The sequence below is a fragment of the Centroberyx gerrardi genome, chromosome 3 (assembly GCF_048128805.1).
Source record: "Centroberyx gerrardi isolate f3 chromosome 3, fCenGer3.hap1.cur.20231027, whole genome shotgun sequence".
NCBI classification, from domain to species: Eukaryota; Metazoa; Chordata; class Actinopteri; order Beryciformes; family Berycidae; genus Centroberyx; species Centroberyx gerrardi.
In genome coordinates, this window is record NC_135999.1 from 28,414,090 (window position 1) to 28,434,145 (window position 20,056).

The window sequence follows — 20,056 nt, forward strand, 5'->3', positions numbered from 1 at the left end:
TATACGTTTTTGTTGTGTTGTCTTTGTGAAAAAGAGAACTGATGCAATTGGTATGAGGTGGAACTGAGTACCACCAACAGCACTAAAGTACCCATAATCACAGTTACGAATGTCCTCAAGGCATGGCATTATGGCTTTTATAGAATGGTTATGTATACTGTCTAAGATAAAATAAGATGAAACTGTAATGATCTTTGTGGGGAAACTGAGTCATTGTAGCAGCAAGATAAGGATATAGAATAAGATAGACAGATAAAACAAATACAACATACTGAAGAGAAAGATACAGTGTCTTAATAAAAATAGAGCTGCTATTGGTTTGAAAGGATTTTAACAGGAGATTAACATGTGTTTGCAGTTTGCAGATCTATGAATTCACAGTCCAGTGCAAGAGCATGTAGTGTATGCAGGGTGTGCAAATGTGCATCGTTGGCTATCCACATTATCTTTATTAGTGTGAAAAGTCCCCTTTAAAGTAGTTTCCAAACATAAAATTAAAAGCACCAACACCAACAACAATAAAGAGCCTGTCTGCCTCGGATCTGTTGTCCTTTAGTTAACAGGTGATGCCGCCAACAGAGTTAAAATGATCTGCTGTGACTCCACTCCCCTCCACACTGGGACAGCGAGAGATGAAAGAAGGAAAACAATTGGGATGTCACAGGCTAAACTAAAAGGGAAAGGATGAAAACACTGGAAAGAAAAACATTGTCTACCTGCTGTGTGTTATCATTCAAACAGTGTGAGTCAACTTTTTTAGTGACAAAGAGCTGGGAGTCAGTGAGAAATAAGCGAAAGAAATATCTTTTTTTTCTTGAGGTTTTATAACTGCTTAATAAAATAGGCTATGAAAAATATGTCACAAAAACAAGTCACTATATTTCATCTTAACAATATATATAACAAGCTACGCACAGTGAAGTGTTAATATATTTACAATCTATGGCAGTAACTCATAAATACTTTGCAGAATTTGATTCCTTTGCTTCAAGTGAAGTTAGGTTTTGGAAACAGGTACATGCTTTATAGAGCTGACCTGTGTTGAGTAAGCAGGAGCAAAAAAACATGAAGCTAAGTGGTTTCACACAAGAGCTTTACATATGTACATTGTTGTATGTTGTTTATATGTTTAACTTTTATGGTTGTCATGATGCTGCCTTCTTGGCCAGGTCTCTCCTGAGAAACAGAATTTTAATCTCATTGTGGCTACCTGCTTAAATAAAGATTGAATAGCACCATGTCTTAATAATAGACCAGAAAGTCGTGTTGTGTTCAGAATCTGGGGTTTGCGTAGGGTTTTTGGACTGTGCTGTACAGCTCAGATGGATCCTCATCAGCTTCCTGGCTTCTGGTTCTGAGAGGCAAAAAAATAAATGAGTGCATTCTGAAGATAAGAAGAAACGGGTTCAAACAAACAGAACATTGCAATACAACGGTAATAAAATGGTTATAATCTATAAAAATCTTGGACATTGTTTAAAACTCATGCATTTTTAATCTCATAGCAAGGACAGTGAGCCAATTTGTTGGTTCATTCAGCTGTAATGTGAAGGCCGGCTCACCCAGGATCAGTTTGGGGTCTTTTGAAGTTGACAGCAGCATACTGGACAGTCTCCTCCTCCTCCTCTCTTCTCTGAGGCCTGAAGTTGGAGTAGAGAGGATCTGTCTGTGTCTTAGAGAAGTGGACGGTGGCGTAGTAAAGGTCATCCTGCCGGTCTGTCGGTTGTGTCTGTGCTGCAGCTGACGTGTCACACACATGACCCTGGTTTAGCTGATGGGTAGACATCACACAGACAAGGTTACCTTACATTTTAGAAAACTCGCTTTCTGGCCCTTACTCTGTTTTGGAACAAAAACCCCTCACCCACTGGAGTTTCAAGACACTCCCAATCTGCTCCCTTATACCTACTTACATCTTCTACTGCTCAACAATAGCAGATGGTGCTATGAACAAGTAGGTTTGGGCCAATATTTGATAATATCAAATATTGCAATATAGCAATTGTGCAATTTTACTTCTAAACGTATAATCTACTAGGGGTAGGACAGTAAAAAACAAAAATAACCATAAATGTAGTGAAAAATTTGTCATTTTATTTCCAGTGGGTTCTCTTTTCCACAATCAGATCGTTTTCCTGGCAGGAATTAGCAAATTACACCAAATGGCCATTGTTTTTGCTTGAATAGTAAGATCAAATTTCTAGGCTATAAATTCTAATAAATAGCCCAGAAATGTGATGTAATTTAAGAAAAATAAAATACAAGAGGATGGGAGGGGCTGGGGGCGGATGTAGGAAGAAATCAGTTCTCTTGATATTGTTGCAATTCCTACTGGTCGCTGATAGAGGTCCATAAAGTTCTTAGACTAATTAATGCCCATTTAAGGCCTTTCTGTTCAAAACAGCAACATGTTTATGGATTGAACTGTCTGTGTTCTTCAATTATATTGGTGAACCTCACCCCCCCACTGCAGACATTTATATTATATTTTTGATATTTAGCTGACTCATATTCAGACCAAATATGAATTAATGCAACAGCAGAATACACTTTTTAAATTCACCAACATGACAAGCAACCAAGACTGAAAGGGTCAAAGCTACACCACCCACAGTGATAATGAAACAAATATTCCTGTTGCAATAATTTGCTAATATATGACAGAGAAGAGCTAGGTAAAGGAACAAAAGCCAGGGAGAAAAGATAGAAAAGTGTTTAATAAACAAGAGAGGAAGTTGATCGAGTGCAAGAGGAGGAAGATAGAAGAGACGGTGATAGGGAGAGGAGGATTTATTTGGGTGAAGAAGGTAGAGGAAAGAGAGACATGAAGTGAAACTCAGTCAGATGAGCTTTCAAGTTGTGACTCTGCAGTCTGAACTGAGGAGCCAGACTGCATGAGGAAAGTGGTTTTTCTTTTGCACTGGAATTGTTTAAGTCCTCTTCCTCACCTGCAGCCCGTTGTCTGGTCTTTCTCCAGGTCCAGATGGTTGTTTGGAGGCCCTCTTCCTTCTGGTTAGGAGAATAAATGAATTACTGAACAAATGGCTGAATTTTAAATGCCTAAGTGAACATAACCACAGTGAAAGAGAATTGCTCACCTAATCCATAGGAAGACAAATATGAGGAGTATGATAACGAGGAGAAGAGTAGTAGTTACTGCAGCAGCTGTTGATTTCCATGGGGCTGGGAAGAGATCAGATGAAAATATGGACAATTAATAAGGGGATTACAGGATGTTTAGGTCCATTACTGACTGATAATCTGACAAAAAAACAACAATATAGCCTACAATATAGTTGCTGATAAAATATCTCTGAAGTCTGTCATAATGAGTAATTGAGGTATTTTTTAAGATAATTCAGAATTGTGGCCCTCCTAAGACACACATAGCATTCTAAAAACACATTTACTGCATGTAAACTGTGTTCTTATATGGAATATTATTTCATGTAAATGTGAAATTTTAAGTGGTGGTACAAAAATAGAGGGCTCTAAGGCAACATAACGCCCTTTGGCGGCCATATTTGAGGTCCTCAGTTCTTGGACAACTCTCTGAACAGCTGATTGTGTTTCTTAATGTATAACTTGGCCGTCTCAACAGAATTCATTAAACATGGTTCATTTTTGTGCTGTTTTTGACCTCTGACGCTCTGATTGATTTTGTGTTTTGATAATGTCAGTGTAAATAACCCTTTATTTGAGTGTCATTTGTTTTTTTGTATTGGAAAGCACATATTTGTGTTGCTTTCTTGCAAATGTTGTAAGTTTGTCAGCTTAACCTAGCCAACATAGCTAACCCTAACCCTTCATATTAAAAGGAAGTTTTGTTTGCCTGAAAAGAGTTGCCTATGAAGAAGATGTCCATACCTGTACTGATTTAGCAGTTGGAGAGTGAACAAGGTATGAATGTGTTTTTTGTTGCCATTTATATTTTCTGTCATAAATTGCCATTTTTTGGGGGGGATTGTAACTATATCACCATGCCGTCGGCTAGCATAAATTATATAGCCTTAGCCAAAAATCACAACCATTTATGCTTCATTAGCATGCACTGTACACTTTGTTTTTTTTTGTGTTGATTATGGTATTTTGTAATTGAACATCCATTCATATAATGCAGAAGAACTGAGTCAGACAAAGATTGTAAAGGGATTTTTCACTGCTTCATTAGTCAGCTCTTATGGTGTGTAATAGATTTCAATAAATTCATGAAACAGTCAAAGTTTGATCATCATCTGGGGATGCTTCAGTCAGCATGCTAGCTAACCAAAGTATCTGGCAACATGATCACTGTGAACTCATTTGATTTGCACACTCAGTAATGTATCTAGTAGAAGCTATAGCATTACTAGTAGCTAGGAGTTGTACATTAATGTTAACATCTGTTGCTTTGTGGGATTATCTTCCTGGCTAGTTAGCAAGCTAACAAAGCCAAAACACAGTTGTTTGTTAACTGATCTGACTCTTCAGAGCTACAACTGAAGAAGTAGACTAAGGCAAAAAACAAGACAGTTTACTGAGTCATAGTAACCTCAATTTGGAAACAAACTTCATCAGAAAATTATTTTGCTTATTACTGAATTGACCTACACTCACACCACAACAATTTTTTTTTTCAATTATCTAAATTGTTCTTGTTGTAATATTAACATTATTTGTGCACAGCCAGAGCAGCAGCGCAGAGCCCCGACAGCCCATAACATATATATATATATATACATTTTGCATTACATAAGATGGTGTGTTACATTAAGACATGGATCACCTCTGGTACAGGACAGAGGTGTGTGTGTAAGTGAACTAGCATATTACTTACCTGCCATAACAGTCAACTGTAAGGTGGAAGTGTGACGTCCTCTTCTGTTTTGGGCTTCACAGTAATAATTCCCACTGTGTTCAGGTCTGATGTCAGTGATGGTGAAGGTCTGTCCTGATGCTTCTGGTGAGGCTTCATTCTCCTTGTACCAGGTGTAAGTAGCTGCTGGGTTGGCATCACTGCTGCAGGTCAGATTCACTGAACTGCCCTCCACTATTTCACCAGAGGAACTCACCAACACTGAGGGAACCTTCGGAGCATCTGGAGGACAATATGTATACAGACACAATTCATTAGTATTTACTGTAAGATATGGAAGGAAATTTGTATTGTGAGTAATACAATATATTATCTTATTACACAGCTTTGTAGAAAACTCAATTCTGATTAGCCAATGCATGTCTGCTGAGGTCTGTTATTTCTGAACAAGCGGGCTTGAGCTTTTTAGGTTCTCAGGGGGTTTGACTAGAGTGTCATAATGTTCTTGTAAAGTCATTGTCGGCCTAAGATATTTTTTTATGTTTTCTACTTACATTGGACATCTATGAACAGAGAGGAAGAGTTGAACTGTCCATATTGATTGTCAGATTGACAGTGGTACGTCCCGCTGTCCTCAGAGCTGATGGAGGTGAAACTGTAACTTTCCTCTGGTCCTTGATGCAGTGTTCGGTTCTCCTTGTACCAGGTGTAAGTAGCTGCTGGGTTGGCATCACTGCTGCAGGTCAGAGTCACTGAACTGCCCTCCACTGTTTCACCAGAGGGACTCACCAACACTGAAGTGTTCTTGGGACCATCTGGAGGACATGGATTAACATGGATTAATGAAATAAGGATGTGTTTTAACAATGACACATACTGTCTTTAAACAAGTAGTAGTAAACATTTCGGTAGCAGCATTTGAAAGCTTGGAAGTCGGCTTGTGACTGGAAGTCTGATGGTTTGAATCCCCAGAACAGCTGGGACAATCTGGGCAGGGAAACTGAATTAGTAACGCTCTCCTTTCCCTCAACATCTGCTGTCACTGTGTCCTTGAGCAAGGCACTTCATCTCCAAGTGCTGCAGTGGAGCTGCTCAGTGAACTACACTCACACACTGTGGTTGTACTGGGCAGCTCCCAGTTGTGAAAGTGAAGCAGGGTAGAGCTGAAAAAAACATACATGCTCAGAAAAACCTTTCCCTGGTTGATAAAGGCTAAAGAAAGTTGACAGATTTAAGATGTTTGTTGCGAGTTGTATTTCACTCACATGTCACATTAACAGAGATGGAGTCAGATCTCTTTCCCCCCAACGAATTCTCAGCTGCACAGTAATACTCTCCAGAGTCAGAGGACTGGATGGAAACAAAGTCAAGCTGTGGTCCTGTTTTCAAAGGTTTATGGTCTGGATTTCCATTCTCCTTGTACCAGGTGTAAGTAGCTGCTGGGTTGGCATCACTGCTGCAGGTCAGATTCACTGAACTGCCCTCCACTGTTTCACCAGAGGGACTCACCAACACTGAGGGAACCTTCGGAGAATCTGGAATATATGATATTAACATACATTAACTTTAAGATGAGGATGTGTTTTATCATAGAACTTATTTAAATGATTAATAGTTCACAGATGTGGGATGGCAGGATCCTGAAGGTTAGAGAAGCAGGCTTGGGAATGAAGATGATAGTTATGTTGAAGTGCAAAGGTTGAATATTTGACAATGTGTAAGAGGCAAATATTCAGACAGACAAATAAGGTGGGGAAGATGATTCCCACTGGGGTCACCCATATTAAATACATGCAGTCATGGTACAGTACATTAGGTAAAGGCTCCACCAGATGATGTTATGTTAGTGACACACTGGAGTAAACTCACACACTGAAGGAGAGCGGAAATCCTCAAATCCTTTTACAGCACAGGAATAACTGTCTCCAGGATCAAAGTAGCCTGTATAAGAAGAAGAAGTTCCTTCCTTAATATTCTGTCCATTCCTGTACCAGACGTAGGAAGCTAGACGGCAACTGCTGTGACACTTCAGCTTTGCCCAGGTAGAATGACGATTGACTGATAATTTGGTCACCTGCACCTGGAGATCTGGATATATGAACATGGAACAGAAATGTCATTGGTTACTGAATTTTCTCTCTCTCTCTCTCTCTTCTCTCGCTCTCACAAAACACACACACACACACACAGTCAAAATAGCAGTTACAATTACTAGAAGTTAAATACTGTGGAGTATTAGTAACTAAACTGATGGATTATCCAATCAAAGTCTGAATGGGGGAGTGCACAAAATCATGATGATCACATAATCTCTATCAATTTTACATTAAATTGTTCTCACAATATTCAACAATTTTGTCCACATTCAGTTGTCATCAGTTAGTTTAAATGTACCATGCTGTTGTATATATCAGTTTGTGTTCAACAGTACCTGTGACAGTCAGAGTTGTACCAGGAAAATAATTTCCCCATTGAAAGCTTTGTGTTTTGAATTTGAAGCGATACTCGGCTGAATCACTCTCTCTCAGGTCAGTGATTCTCAGAGTGGAGCGTCCTCTCTCTGCTTCAAGCTGATGAACACGACCTGCATACTCTGAGTCCCCACTAAGGTCCTCAGGTTGTGAGGAATCCTGCCATCGACGACTATGTTTGGGACTGAACCAGAATTTTGATTCAACAGAATGTCCATAACTGCTGTATGTGCAAGAAATGTCCACTGATGAGCCCTTCAAGGCACAGATGCTTCTGTTGGCGTAAGTCACTCTGATGCAGGTGTGACCGTTGACACCTGAAAGATGAAACCGTTTTTAAACAGAATTGTTAGAATTGCATCTTTTACTGCAGTGATACAGAGCAGGTTGTATTCTTGTTGGGAAACTGACAGCAGCAGTGTTCCTGTATAGCTCAATGGGTAGAGCATGGCACTAACACAGAGAGGGTGGGGGGTTTGATTTCTACTGGGTCACCCATATTAAATACATGCAGTCATGGTACAGTACATTAGGTAAAGGTTTCCACCAGATGGTGTTACGTTAGTGACACACTGTGGAGTAAACTCACACACTGGAGGAGAGTGGAAATCCTCTTGTCCTTTTACAGCACAGGAATGTCTGTCTCCACGATAAAAGTAGTCTGTATAAGAAGAAGAAGTTCCTTCCTTAATTTTCTGTCCATTCTTGTACCAGACGTAGGAAGGACGACCAGCCAGACGGCAACTGCTGTGACACTTCAGCTCTGCCTGGGTATAATAACGAGTGACTGATGATCTGGTCACCTGCACCTGGAGATCTGGATATGTGAACATGGAACAGAAATGTCATTGGAGACTAAACCGTCAATCACAGACACACACACACACACACACACACACACACTCACGCACACACACACACACACACACACACGCACACACACACACACACAATCACAACATCAGCATTTCCAAGATGTTGAACTATAGTTGGAACTGAATTAACAAATCATCTGATCAAAATGTTACCTGTGACAGTCAAAGTGACTCCAGGTGAACCAGTAAATTTCCCTGTTGGATGGTTTGTTATGAACCTGAACTTGTACACAGCTGAGTCAGTCTCTCTCAGGTCTGTGATTCTCAGGCTGCAGTTCTTCTGATCACCATGATACTCCACACGACCTTCATACTCTGAGTCTGTTCTCAGATCCACAGGTTCATCACCCTCCTGTTTAGTAAACCATGATGTTTTTTCAGCTGTGATAGTAAGGTTATCTAGATTCGCTGGGTATCTGTAGGTGCAGCGTATGTCCACTGTCGATCCTTTTAAGGCACAGATCTCAGTAGGAGTGTAAGTCACTCCCCAGCCATGCTGACCCTGTACCACTGTAACACAGAGCACATCAGAAACCAGAATCAAATTCATAAAAACATTAGAGGACAGACTTTCATCTGTAGTGGGGCTGCTGCAGTTTGTGAACCTGCTGGAGACCTGGACTACATTTTCTGGGAATTTTGTGGGCGAGCTTCAAACTCCTCAGAGTAACAAGTGCTGCAGTAGCTATCATAGAAGTTCCTCATCATGCATCTATCTAAGTAGAACTGAATATGCATCTTGTAAGGCTTGAATATAATACATTATCATTCTAGGGACACAGGAATATTTAATACCTCTGGGTGCTGTGGCTTCCATTTAACGGAATAGTTTACACTGCTGGAAGGTTGTGTGTTCTCGTTGAGCAGAGCGTGAACATGCAATTTCTGGGAGCGTGCAAGAATGAACATTTTCCCAAACAATGGCAGTAGTGAAATAATGGAGTAAACATAGATATTTTGCACTCACAGTGCGATTGTTTGGCTTCAGAAGACTCAAATTATGCTGCATGAGCTGTTTGGAGTCATTTTCTGGTCATTTTTTGTCCTTTTTGGAACTCTAAAGAAACAATCCCCTTTTACTTCAGTTGTTTTGGACAAGGCTGCTACGGAGTTGTGCTTCACCCGTGTTTCATCTGGCATGAGGCTGAGTAGATAATGACAGAATATTCATTATTTTGGTGAACTATTCCTTTAAGTGCTTTCTGCTGTTGGACACAAACATCTTCCAAACAGTCAATTGCCAGATCATTTTGTGTTCTGACAGCTGATAAAAGGGAAAGAAATTCAGAAAAATACATTTTCCAAACAATTTCTCTCAGGGGTGGAGCAGTAAAGCAGCAGTACTTCACTGTTGTATTCAGTTCATGAAGTAAAAACCTGGGACCTGTTCTGTAGAACTTTTTTGTTTTGTTCCCCTTTCTTTTCACTTCCTGTTTGTTGGGCACTTCTATTTTAAAATTGGCTATACATATATATAAAGTTTCTGATGTTTATAATGTCAGCTCTGGGTTAAGCCAGGGCGAACACAAGCTTAGGGCAGTCTACAGACAAACTGTATGTTCAGTCATACATATTATGAATTTACAGTGCAAAGGACAGTGGAAGATGTACACAGGCTTTCTACAGTTAGTTGTTATGTGGATTGAGGCAGGGTGTCGTACAGTATGGAGGTGTAGAGAAGGAACAGGAATGCATTGGTGGACCATGAGGCAGTTTTACTGAACAGGATAAAAGGTAGAACATAAATAATGAGAAGGGTGAGATGCATGACATAAATCAGAGTCTGTACTTTGATTTGTTCACACTCTGTTTGTTCCCTCCCTGTTGACACTGTGGTCATGTTGCTGCTGTGTGACAGGAAACTGTAGATAAATACTGATCACTGAGCTGTAGGAAAGTATTCAAAGTCACTATGTGACACCTAGATGATCCAAACGCACATTAGTATTAACCATAAATGCACACGGCACACACTGATGTTAGAACGTCATGGTGAACTGGTAGAGTTTGGTACAGATGTATGATGAGAAAATAATAATGTTGACATAGTAAAGTTAAAGTTGGCAAATGAGAAATCTGCCATGAGAAATGAGGAGATATCTGCCATGAATAGTCACACATATTCTCACTAAACAACAAAACACAAATTGTGGTACTTTTTAAAAGAAAGTAGTACTTGTAAATGAAAGTAATAACACTGGCTGCTGGCTGGATTCTCTATATTTTAGCTCGTGAATGATTCATTTTTTCCTCAACATGGACATGTAGCCTTTTGGAGATGAACTTTAGATGAATAAACACAAGTCCATTTTGAATTTTTTTTGAACCACCAAATGCAATTCCAGTTGCACCGAAATAGCATTTCCCACACTGTCTTTAATGTGCACAACACTTTACAATTGACAGTCTGTAGGTAAAGGGATAAAGAGAGGCATTGCTTGTGTGAAGACTTAAACTGAGGGCTTCAGTCATGACCACAACACAGGATACTGTATGTTCACTGTATGACAGATAAAGATGATTCTAGGATTTGAACACTAAAACAAACCACACAGACACTCAAGAACCTCCAGTTTTAAAGAAATGGAAGAGAAGGTCTGGTGTTGTAAAGTTGTAAAGATATACACCACATCACAACAGAGCCTTACTTTTGTTTTTTGCATCTTGTACAAAGAGACTGATGGTCAGGGCAGTGAGGCCTCGACCTTTGCACTCCTTAGTATTGATGCTTTGAATAGTAAATATAATGCAATCTAGGCAGCTGGGAATTTAAGCTTATTCTACCCTTACACTCTCTGTAAGTTGCTCTTACAGAGTATGCCAGCAAAATGCCTAAAATGAAAATGTAAATGTACAATACCTGGCACAGACAGAAGGAAGACAAGAAATCCACTTGCTGCCGCTGTAAAACTCATAGCTGGTCCTCTCCTCTCTCTGTCGAGGCTTCAGAGACGTTAAAACACATCAGCAGGGAGTTAATATACATAACATGAGAAATATATCAGTTATCACATCAAAAACACAACTATACTAATATTTAGCAATGTGCCGTCTACTGTACTCTATCATTACCCTTGTCATTGAACAAAGTATTAACGCAATTGGGCAGTTCTCCAAAATAATATTAAATCCTGCATGATAACTTTTCAAATGGCTGTTAAATTTTAAGCAATAAGCCATAAAACAAAACATTAAAACACAATTTCTCTGATAGAACTTACAGTGGCGAAGGATGTGCTCTTCTGTGGTTGACACAGTTTGTAGACAGGAGAGAAACAAGCTGGTAAGAGCAGGCTTCCTTCCTCTTTAGATCATTAACATGCATGAAAGCAGCATGCCAGTAAATCACCAAGTTTAATAGCAGAAATGGCTAGTTTTGCTGCAAACTGATGAACTGATTAATATCGGTCTAGTGTGGCGGACTCTTTGGACATTATTCACCATAATCTGTGGTTTGTTTAACACACGCAGTTATATTGTGTGCTTCTCAGGGTTAAGGAGACACGGTCCCTTTAAGAAAGTCTGGTTTTCTTAGTGACGTCAGCTCGACGTAGTGTTGTTGTGTTTTTGGGCAGCGCGATGTAAATTGTCTTGCTCTGTGGGTTTCAAATAAATGACACACAAGTTGGTGTAGTCAACGAGAGAAGTTGTCCGTCTCCACATTCCTGCCACTTCTACACTGGTGACCCCAACGTTTGTCTGCTGGACGTTTCCAGTGACAGCTCTTCACGAACATGGCGACTAACGCAGTTTCCCTCAAACTGCCGGAGTTCTGGGAATCGTTGGCCTCAGCCTGGTTCCTCCAGACGGAAGCGCAGTTCGCGCTTCGGGAGATCACCGCAGACGCCACAAGATACTTTTACGTGGCGTCGGCCCTCGGGAGTTCAACTGCATCCCGAGTGGTGAACCTCCTCAAAACTCCCCCGCAGCAGGATAAATATGAGACATTCAAAGCTCATCTGTTGAAAGCTTTTGAACTTTCCGACGCCGAGCGGGCTAGCCGGCTCTTCTCTCTGCAAGGCCTCGGCGACAGCAAGCTGTCTGAGCTCATGGACAGGATGCTGGATCTCCTGGGTGGGCACAAACCCGATTTCCTCTTCGTCCACCTGTTCCTGCAACAGCTGCCTTCCCAGGTACGGGCTGCCCTGGCCAACACCGCCATCACTGACTGCCGTGCTCTGGCCAAGGAGGTTGTTACATTTTTCCTGGCTGGTCAACAACACTGCGCGGCCGCGCTGCTTCCTGCCCCAGCTCTTTCACCACTGCCTGGAAGCACAACGGTCGCCGCCGCAGCAACAGCTCCTCGGAGGTGGCAGGACCCCGGCCTGTGTTTTTACCACGCAAAGTTTGGGCCCAAAGCCAAGCGGTGCCGATCGCCATGCAGCTTCAGCGTGGCGGGAAATGCCAGGGCTGGCGCTCAGTAGTGGCCCTGAGCATCGGCCAACAGGCAGGCTGCTGTTCATCCAGGACACCATCTCTGGATGGCGTGTCCTGTGCGACACTGGTGGGCAGAGGAGTGTCCTGCCCGCATCGGGAGTGGACATCCTGGCTGCCGGACACGGCCCCCCGATGGAAGCCGCTAACGGCAGCCCCATCCGCACCTACGGCACGAGGTACGTGGCGCTGTGTTTCGGCGGACAGCGGTTCGGCTGGGACTTTGTCACGGCGAAAGTGACCGTCTCCCTCCTCGGCGCAGATTTCCTATGCGCCTATGGACTGCTGGTGGTTGTCAAACACCGCCGCTTGATCGACGCTGTCACCTTCAGTTCATACGCGTGTACACTCAGCGGAGCAGACTCCATCAGACTGTGTAGCATGCTCTCCGCCGCGGATGAGTTTCTCCGTCTTCTTGCCGAGTTCCCGGACCTCACGCAGCCCACCTTCTCGTCATCCACCGCCAAGCACGGGGTGGAACACCACATCGCCACCACCGGCCCCCCGATCTATGCCCGGGCCCGGCGCCTCGACCCGGCCAAGCTCGCCATCGCCAGGACGGAGTTCGAGACTATGGAGCGCCTCGGCATCATTCGCTGTTCCAACAGCCCGTGGGCTTCACCCCTCCACATTGCCCCGAAGCCCAATGGCGGGTGGCGCCCGTGCGGCGATTACCGCTGTCTCAACAACGTGTCGACGCCGGACCGCTACCCGGTTCCGCACATCCAGGACTTTTCCGCCCAACCTGGCGGGGAAAGTCATCTTTTCCAAAGTGGACCTCATTCGTGGATACCACCAGGTGCCCGTCCACCCGCTGGATGTCCCCAAAACGGCGGTGATCACCCCATTCGGACTGTTCGAGTTCCTGCGCATGCCGTTCGCCCTTAAGAACGCCGCACAGACCTTCCAGCGCCTCATGGACTCGGTGCTACGGGACCTGCCTTTCCTTTTCGTCTATCTGGACGACATCCTCGTTGCCAGCACCTCCAAAGCGGAACACCTGTCCCACCTTCAGACTCTCTTCGAGCGGCTCAGCCAGCACGGGCTGATCATCAACCCAGCCAAGTGCCAGTTCGGGCTGACCACCATCGACTTCCTTGGTCACCGCATCACCAAAAACGGGGCAGTCCCCCTCCCGTCGAAGGTGGACGCCATCACGAACTTCTTGCGCCTGCTCACGATCAAGTCCCTGTAGGAGTTCCTCGGCATGGTGAACTTTTACCACCGCTTTATCCCCCAAGCTGCTCGACTCATGCGACCCCTGTACGAGGCTCTGAAAGGCAAGGCCCCCAAACACGCGGTGGACTGGTCCGCGGAGAGGGACAAGGTGTTTACGGACGCTAAGACTGCTCTGGCTAACGCCACAATGCTGGCGCACCTGTCACCCACGGCCCAGATCGCCATCACCACGGACGCTTCAGATGCCGTCGCCGTGGTGTACGAGCAGTGGGTGGGCGGTGCTTGGCAACCGCTCGCTTTCTTCAGCCGCAAGTTACGCCCCAGTGAACGAAAGTACAGCACCTTCGATCGGGAGCTCCTCGGCCTCTTCCTCGCCATTCGACATTTCAGCTTCCTGCTGGAGGGCCGCCAGTTCCCGGTGTTTGTGGACCACAAACCGCTGACGTTCGCCATGGCTAAGGTGGCCAAACTGTGGTCCGGGCCACGCTCCGGGACAACGGCAGTGTTTTCGCAACGGTCCCCGCTTCGCATCACGGCCTCCCACGGTCTCACGTACCCACAAGTCTGCAGTCGGCAGGGTACGTTTTCATCCGCCACAACGCCCACCGTGGGCCCCTGCAACCTCCTTACGACGGCCCGTTCCGCGTCCTGGAGACCGGGGACAAGCACTTTGTGGTGGATGTCGGCGGCAAGCTGGAGCACGTTTCTGTGGACCGCCTCAAACCAGCTCACCTGGACTTGGACCGACCCGTTGGCCTGGCCCTACCCCTGCGGTGGGGGCGCCCCCCTGCCTTGCCTCCACCCCCCACCCTGCCCCCACGCCGCCGCAGGGTCCCCAAGGCTCCTCCTGCGGGCGCCCCATCTGTCCCCCTCCACATTGACTTTCTCTGTTATGGTGAATTCTGGGGGGACGTATGTGGCGGACTCTATGGACATTATTCACCATAATCTGTGGTTTGGGTATGTTTAACACATGCAGTTATATTGTGTGCTTCTCAGGGTTAAGGAGACACGGTCCCTTTAAGAAAGTCTGGTTTTCTGAGTGACGTCAGCTCGACGTAGTGTTGTTGTGTTTTTGGGCAGCGCGATGTAAATTGTCTTGCTCTGTGGATTTCAAATAAATGACACACGAGTTGGTGTAGTCAACGAGAGAAGTTGTCCGTCTCCACATTCCTGCCACTTCTACACTAGCATCTATAGAAAAGAGAGAGAGAGCCTTATCTGTATCACCCACAGAAGAAACACCCCATGCATCCGCCATGATAACACATCTTCTGACGAAGACGATTATAAGACAGATAGGAAAATGAAAGATGTTTTTAATCACTTTGTAATTGGTGGCATAATTTAGTTGCTGAGCTGCTGAGCAGGTCGTTTCAAACCAGCAGGGTTAGCTGTGTCCCATTAGCCTGTTTTTTTGGGGGGGGGGGGTTTTGTGTTATTTTTCCATTAGCCTGTTGATAAGAACAATTGAGGCTTTGCAGTTGCATCACAAAGCTCCTATCAGCCACAGCTGGCACCATCATGAAGGTCCACCAGAAAGTTGTCTGTATGCAAATAATGGCTAAATATATAACAACCTGCCAGCCGCTCCAAAGGTGCGGTCTGGCGGTTAGCGATGGCGGTTCGTTGAAGAGCTGGTGGTTGGTACGAACAGATGCGGTTCGCCTCCCGCTGAAGCTAGCCTGCCAGCCAGGAGCCTACAAAAGGTGGTCTGGCGGTCGCGATTGAGGTGCGGTTCGCGTCTCGCTGAAGCCAACCTGCCAGGCGCTCTAAAGGAGTGTTCTGGTGGTTAGCGATGGCGGTTCGTTGAAGAGCTGGTGGTTGGTATGAAGAGACGCAAACCCGCCACCCAGTCTAAACTATCAAAAATAACTAGAAAAAAATCCCCAAAACTAATAGAAGTAGCTTCACCAGCTACTTTTCCTGAATTTCCCCAAGGGCATTAATGCTATCGTATCATATCTTATCTTATAGGGTTGTAGGCCCTTGTCAAAGTCCACAGTAAGAGCTTTACCAGGGGCTCCAGGGAACGTGCAGCAGTATAGGCCTAGTAGTGGTAGTTCCAGTGTGCGACAGTTTCAGAGCGGCAGAGACAGAGCGTCCCCGTAACCATAGCAACTCACTCTCCTCACTCCTGTCCTGACAGCACAGGAGCACTGCGCCGTCTCTCTGTGCAGCATGCATGGTAAAAGAAAATAACAATATTATAGAAATTTATAGATTTAATTTATAGATTTTCAAGCTTCCGTTTATCAAAATGCGGGACATTCCATCTGGTTGCGGGACGCGGGACAGTAGGTCAAAATGAGGGAATGTTCTGCACATATCAGGACATTTGGTCACCCTAATGATAGAACGTTCATTGTTGTTGATTCTGAAACAGTCCAACCTGCCCACCATGCTGATGACGATCTCGCTCTACGGAGGGCGGAGTGTTGTTGTCATGACAATGCTGAACGACAGAGGGCAGCACTGGACCAGAAATTACACACAGACCCTTTAATAAAATATATCTCGCCAATATTGCCAAGATATGTCATCAGCAATCTATCAACCTGATCCTAATTCACACCTTATTGATTTTAGTGTTTATTTTATACTACTACATACTTTGAGTGACAAAGAGCAGGGAGTCAGTGAGAAATAAGCAAAATATATATTTTTTCTTGAGTCTTTATTACTACTTAATGAAATAGGCTTCTGAAAAATATGTCACATAAACAAGTCACCGTATTTCATCTCAACAATATACATAAACTACACACAGTGAAGTGTTAATATATTTACAATCTATGGCAGTAACTCATAAATACTTTGCAGAATTTAATTCCTTTGCTTCAAGTGAAGTTAGGTTTTGGAAACAGGTACATGCTTTATAGAGCTGACCTGTGTTGAGTAAGCAGGAGCAAAAAAACATGAAGCTAAGTGGTTTCACACAAGAGCTTTACATATGTACATTGTTGTATGTTGTTTATATGTTTAACTTTTATGGTTGGCATGATGCTGCTTTCTTGGCCAGGTCTCTCCTGAGAAACAGAATTTTAATCTCATTGTGGCTACCTGCTTAAATAAAGATCGAATAACACCATGTCTTAATAATAGACCAGAGAGTCGTGCTGTGTTCACAATCTGGGGTTTGCGTAGGGTTTTTGGACTGTGCTGTACAGCTCAGATGGATCCTCATCAGCTTCCTGGCTTCTGGTTCTGAGAGGGAAAAAAATAAATGAGTGCATTCTGAAGATAAGAAGAAACGGGTTCAAACAAACAGAACATTGCAATACAACGGTAATAAAATGGTTATAATCTATAAAAATCTTGGACATTGTTTAAAACTCATGCATTTTTAATCTCATAGCAAGGACAGTGAGCCAATTTGTTGGTTCATTCAGCTGTAATGTGAAGGCCGGCTCACCCAGGATCAGTTTGGGGTCTTTTGAAGTTGACAGCAGCATACTGGACAGTCTCCTCCTCCTCCTCTCTTCTCTGAGGTTCGAAGTTGGAGTAGAGAGGATCTGTCTGTGTCTTAGAGAAGTGGACGGTGGCGTAGTAAAGGTCATCCTGCCGGTCTGTCGGTTGTGTCTGTGCTGCAGCTGACGTGTCACACACATGACCCTGGTTTAGCTGATGGGTAGACATCACACAGACAAGGTTACATTACATTTTAGAAAACTCACTTTCTGGCCCTTACTCTGTTTTGGAACAAAAACCCCTCACCCACTGGAATTTCAAGACTCTCCCAATCTGCTCCCTTATACCTACTTACATCTTCTACTGCTCAACAATAGCAGATGGTGCTATGAACAAGTAGGTTTGGGCCAATATTTGATAATATCAAATATTGCAATATAGCTATTGTGCAATTTTACTTATAAACGTATAATCTACTAGGGGTAGGACAGTAAAAAACAAAAATAACCATAAATGTAGTGAAAAATTTGTAATTTATTTCAAGTGGGTTCTCTTTTCCACAATCAGATCATTTTCCTGGCAGGAATTAGCAAATTACACCAAATGGCCATTGTTTTTGCTTGAATAGTAAGATCAAATTTCTAGGCTATAAATTCTAATAAATAGCCCAGATATGTGATGTAATTTAGGAAAAATAAAATACAAGAGGATGGGAGGGGCTGGGGGCGGGTGTAGGAAGAAATCAGTTCTCTTGATATTGTTGCAATTCCTACTGGTCGCTGATAGAGGTCCATAAAGTTCTTAGACTAATTAATGCCCATTTAAGGCCTTTCTGTTCAAAACAGCAACATGTTTATGGATTGAACTGTCTGTGTTCTTCAATTATATTGGTGAACCTCACCCCCCCACTGCAGACATTTATATTATATTTTTGACATTTAGCTGACTCATATTCAGACCAAATATGAATTAATGCAACAGCAGAATACACTTTTTAAATTCACCAACATGACAAGCAACCAAGACTGAAAGGGTCAAAGCTACACCACCCACAGTGATAATGAAACAAATATTCCTGTCGCAATAATTTGCTAATATATGACAGAGAAGAGCTAGGTAAAGGAACAAAAGCCAGGGAGAAAAGATAGAAAAGTGTTTAATAAACAAGAGAGGAAGTTGATCGAGTGCAAGAGGAGGAAGATAGAAGAGACGGTGATAGGGAGAGGAGGATTTATTTGGGTGAAGAAGGTAGAGGAAAGAGAGACATGAAGTGAAACTCAGTCAGATGAGCTTTCAAGTTATGACTCTGCAGTCTGAACTGAGGAGCCAGACTGCATGAGGAAAGTGGTTTTCTTTTGCACTGGAATTGTTTAATTCCTCTTCCTCACCTGCAGCCCGTTGTCTGGTCTTTCTCCAGGTCCAGATGGTTGTTTGGAGGCCCTCTTCCTTCTGGTTAGGAGAATAAATGAATTACTGAACAAATGGCTGAATTTTAAATGCCTAAGTGAACATAACCACAGTGAAAGAGAATTGCTCACCTAATCCATAGGAAGACAAATATGAGGAGTATGATAACCAGGAGAAGAGTAGTAGTTACTGCAGCAGCTGTTGATTTCCACGGGGCTGGGAAGAGATCAGATGAAAATATGGACAATTAATAAGGGGATTACAGGATGTTTAGGTCCATTACTGACTGATAATCTGACAAAAAACAACAATATACAGTAGTTGCTGATAAAATATCTCTGAAGTCTGTCATAATGAGTAATTGAGGTATGTTTTAAGATAATTCAGAATTGTGGCCCTCCTAAGACACACATAACATTCTAAAAACACATTTACTGCATGTAAACTGTGTTCTTATGCAATACTATTTCATGTAAATGTGAAATTGTAAGTGGTGGTGCAAAAATAGAGGGCTCTAAGGCAACGTAACGCCCTTTGGCGGCCATATTTGAGGTCCTCAGTTCTTGGACAACTCTCTGAACAGCTGATTGTGTTTCTTAATGTATAACTTGGCCGTCTCAACAGAATTCATTAAACATGGTTCATTTTTGTGCTGTTTTTGACCTCTGATGCTCTGACTGATTTTGTGTTTTGATAATGTCAGTGTAAATAACCCTTATTTGAGTGTCATTTGGTTTTTTGTATTGGTAAGCATTTGTTGTATTGCTTTCTTGTAAATGTTGCAAGTTTATTATCTTAAACCTGCAATAAGCGATTTCAGAGGCTATAACCAATCCTGAAGCTAACATGTGCTACATGGAGATTTCCATGATAAACATATAGCCACAAACGCGGGCCAGCTGCGTTGTTGTTTTCACCTCTTTTCTAAAGCTTGTTGTCAGGTTCGGACCGAGTCGGAGTTCCTCCCGACCCATTCAGTAGCTTTTCTTTTTTTTAAAAAACTAGCTTGTCTCCTCCCTCGCTGTTTGAAAGCGGCACTCACCCCCTCCCATCCCTGGGAAAAAATTCTCATATCGCGAGTAAACTTGTTAAACTAGTAAACTTGCTACCTACGTCTTCACTTGTCATTGTGGGACATGTAACCTTCAGTGGGAGAAAAATCTGGCAAAGTGAGACTGGTAACCGGTGATATTTCTCCGTAGGTACGTTTATTTTAGCCATTAGCCTTTATGCACGGTTAGCTTAGTGTAGCCAACGTAGCCAGCCAACGCCAACGCCAACACTCCGTACTTCATATTAAAAAGAAGTTTTGTTTGCCTGTAAAGTTGCCTACAAAGATGTCCATACATGTACTGATTTAGTACCTCAGTTGGAGAGTGAAAAGGGTATGAATGGGTCTTTTGTTGCCATTTATGTTTTATGTTTGTTATTTTTGTTAACTAGCTATATGTCACCATGTCGTCCGCTAGCATGAATGATATAGC

At 43.2% G+C, this 20,056-nt stretch overlaps 1 protein-coding gene and 2 long non-coding RNA genes across 4 annotated transcripts in view; 1 reads left to right on the top strand and 2 right to left on the bottom strand.

Annotated features, from left to right (window-relative positions):
* Positions 1-39: 39 nt before the first annotated feature.
* LOC139928671 (sialoadhesin-like) overlaps positions 40-20,056 on the bottom strand; it is a 51,346-nt gene continuing 31,329 nt past the window's right edge. The window contains exons 1-12 of one of the 2 annotated variants that reach the window (XM_078282637.1): positions 11,002-11,104; positions 8,295-8,651; positions 7,856-8,083; positions 7,227-7,583; positions 6,665-6,883; positions 6,061-6,330; positions 5,350-5,610; positions 4,817-5,077; positions 3,099-3,183; positions 2,949-3,009; positions 1,563-1,771; positions 40-1,354 (exon numbers count right to left, since the gene is read on the bottom strand). In XM_078282637.1, coding sequence (XP_078138763.1) covers positions 1,273-1,354; positions 1,563-1,771; positions 2,949-3,009; positions 3,099-3,183; positions 4,817-5,077; positions 5,350-5,610; positions 6,061-6,330; positions 6,665-6,883; positions 7,227-7,583; positions 7,856-8,083; positions 8,295-8,651; positions 11,002-11,056 — 2,445 coding nt within the window. In that variant the 5' untranslated portion in view covers positions 11,057-11,104 and the 3' untranslated portion in view covers positions 40-1,272. Of the gene's footprint in view, positions 1,355-1,562; positions 1,772-2,948; positions 3,010-3,098; positions 3,184-4,816; positions 5,078-5,349; positions 5,611-6,060; positions 6,331-6,664; positions 6,884-7,226; positions 7,584-7,855; positions 8,084-8,294; positions 8,652-11,001; positions 11,105-20,056 lie in introns of those variants that run through there. The other variant, XM_078282636.1, reaches the window with a different exon arrangement.
* On the top strand, positions 905-16,896 carry LOC144538489 (uncharacterized). Its single transcript, XR_013504291.1, has 3 exons — positions 905-991; positions 1,057-1,169; positions 16,795-16,896. It is a non-coding gene; the product is annotated as an uncharacterized LOC144538489 (long non-coding RNA).
* Positions 16,459-18,783, bottom strand: LOC144538487 (uncharacterized). Its single transcript, XR_013504289.1, has 4 exons — positions 18,704-18,783; positions 18,554-18,614; positions 17,170-17,378; positions 16,459-16,961 (listed from the first exon to the last, which is right to left on the bottom strand). It is a non-coding gene; the product is annotated as an uncharacterized LOC144538487 (long non-coding RNA).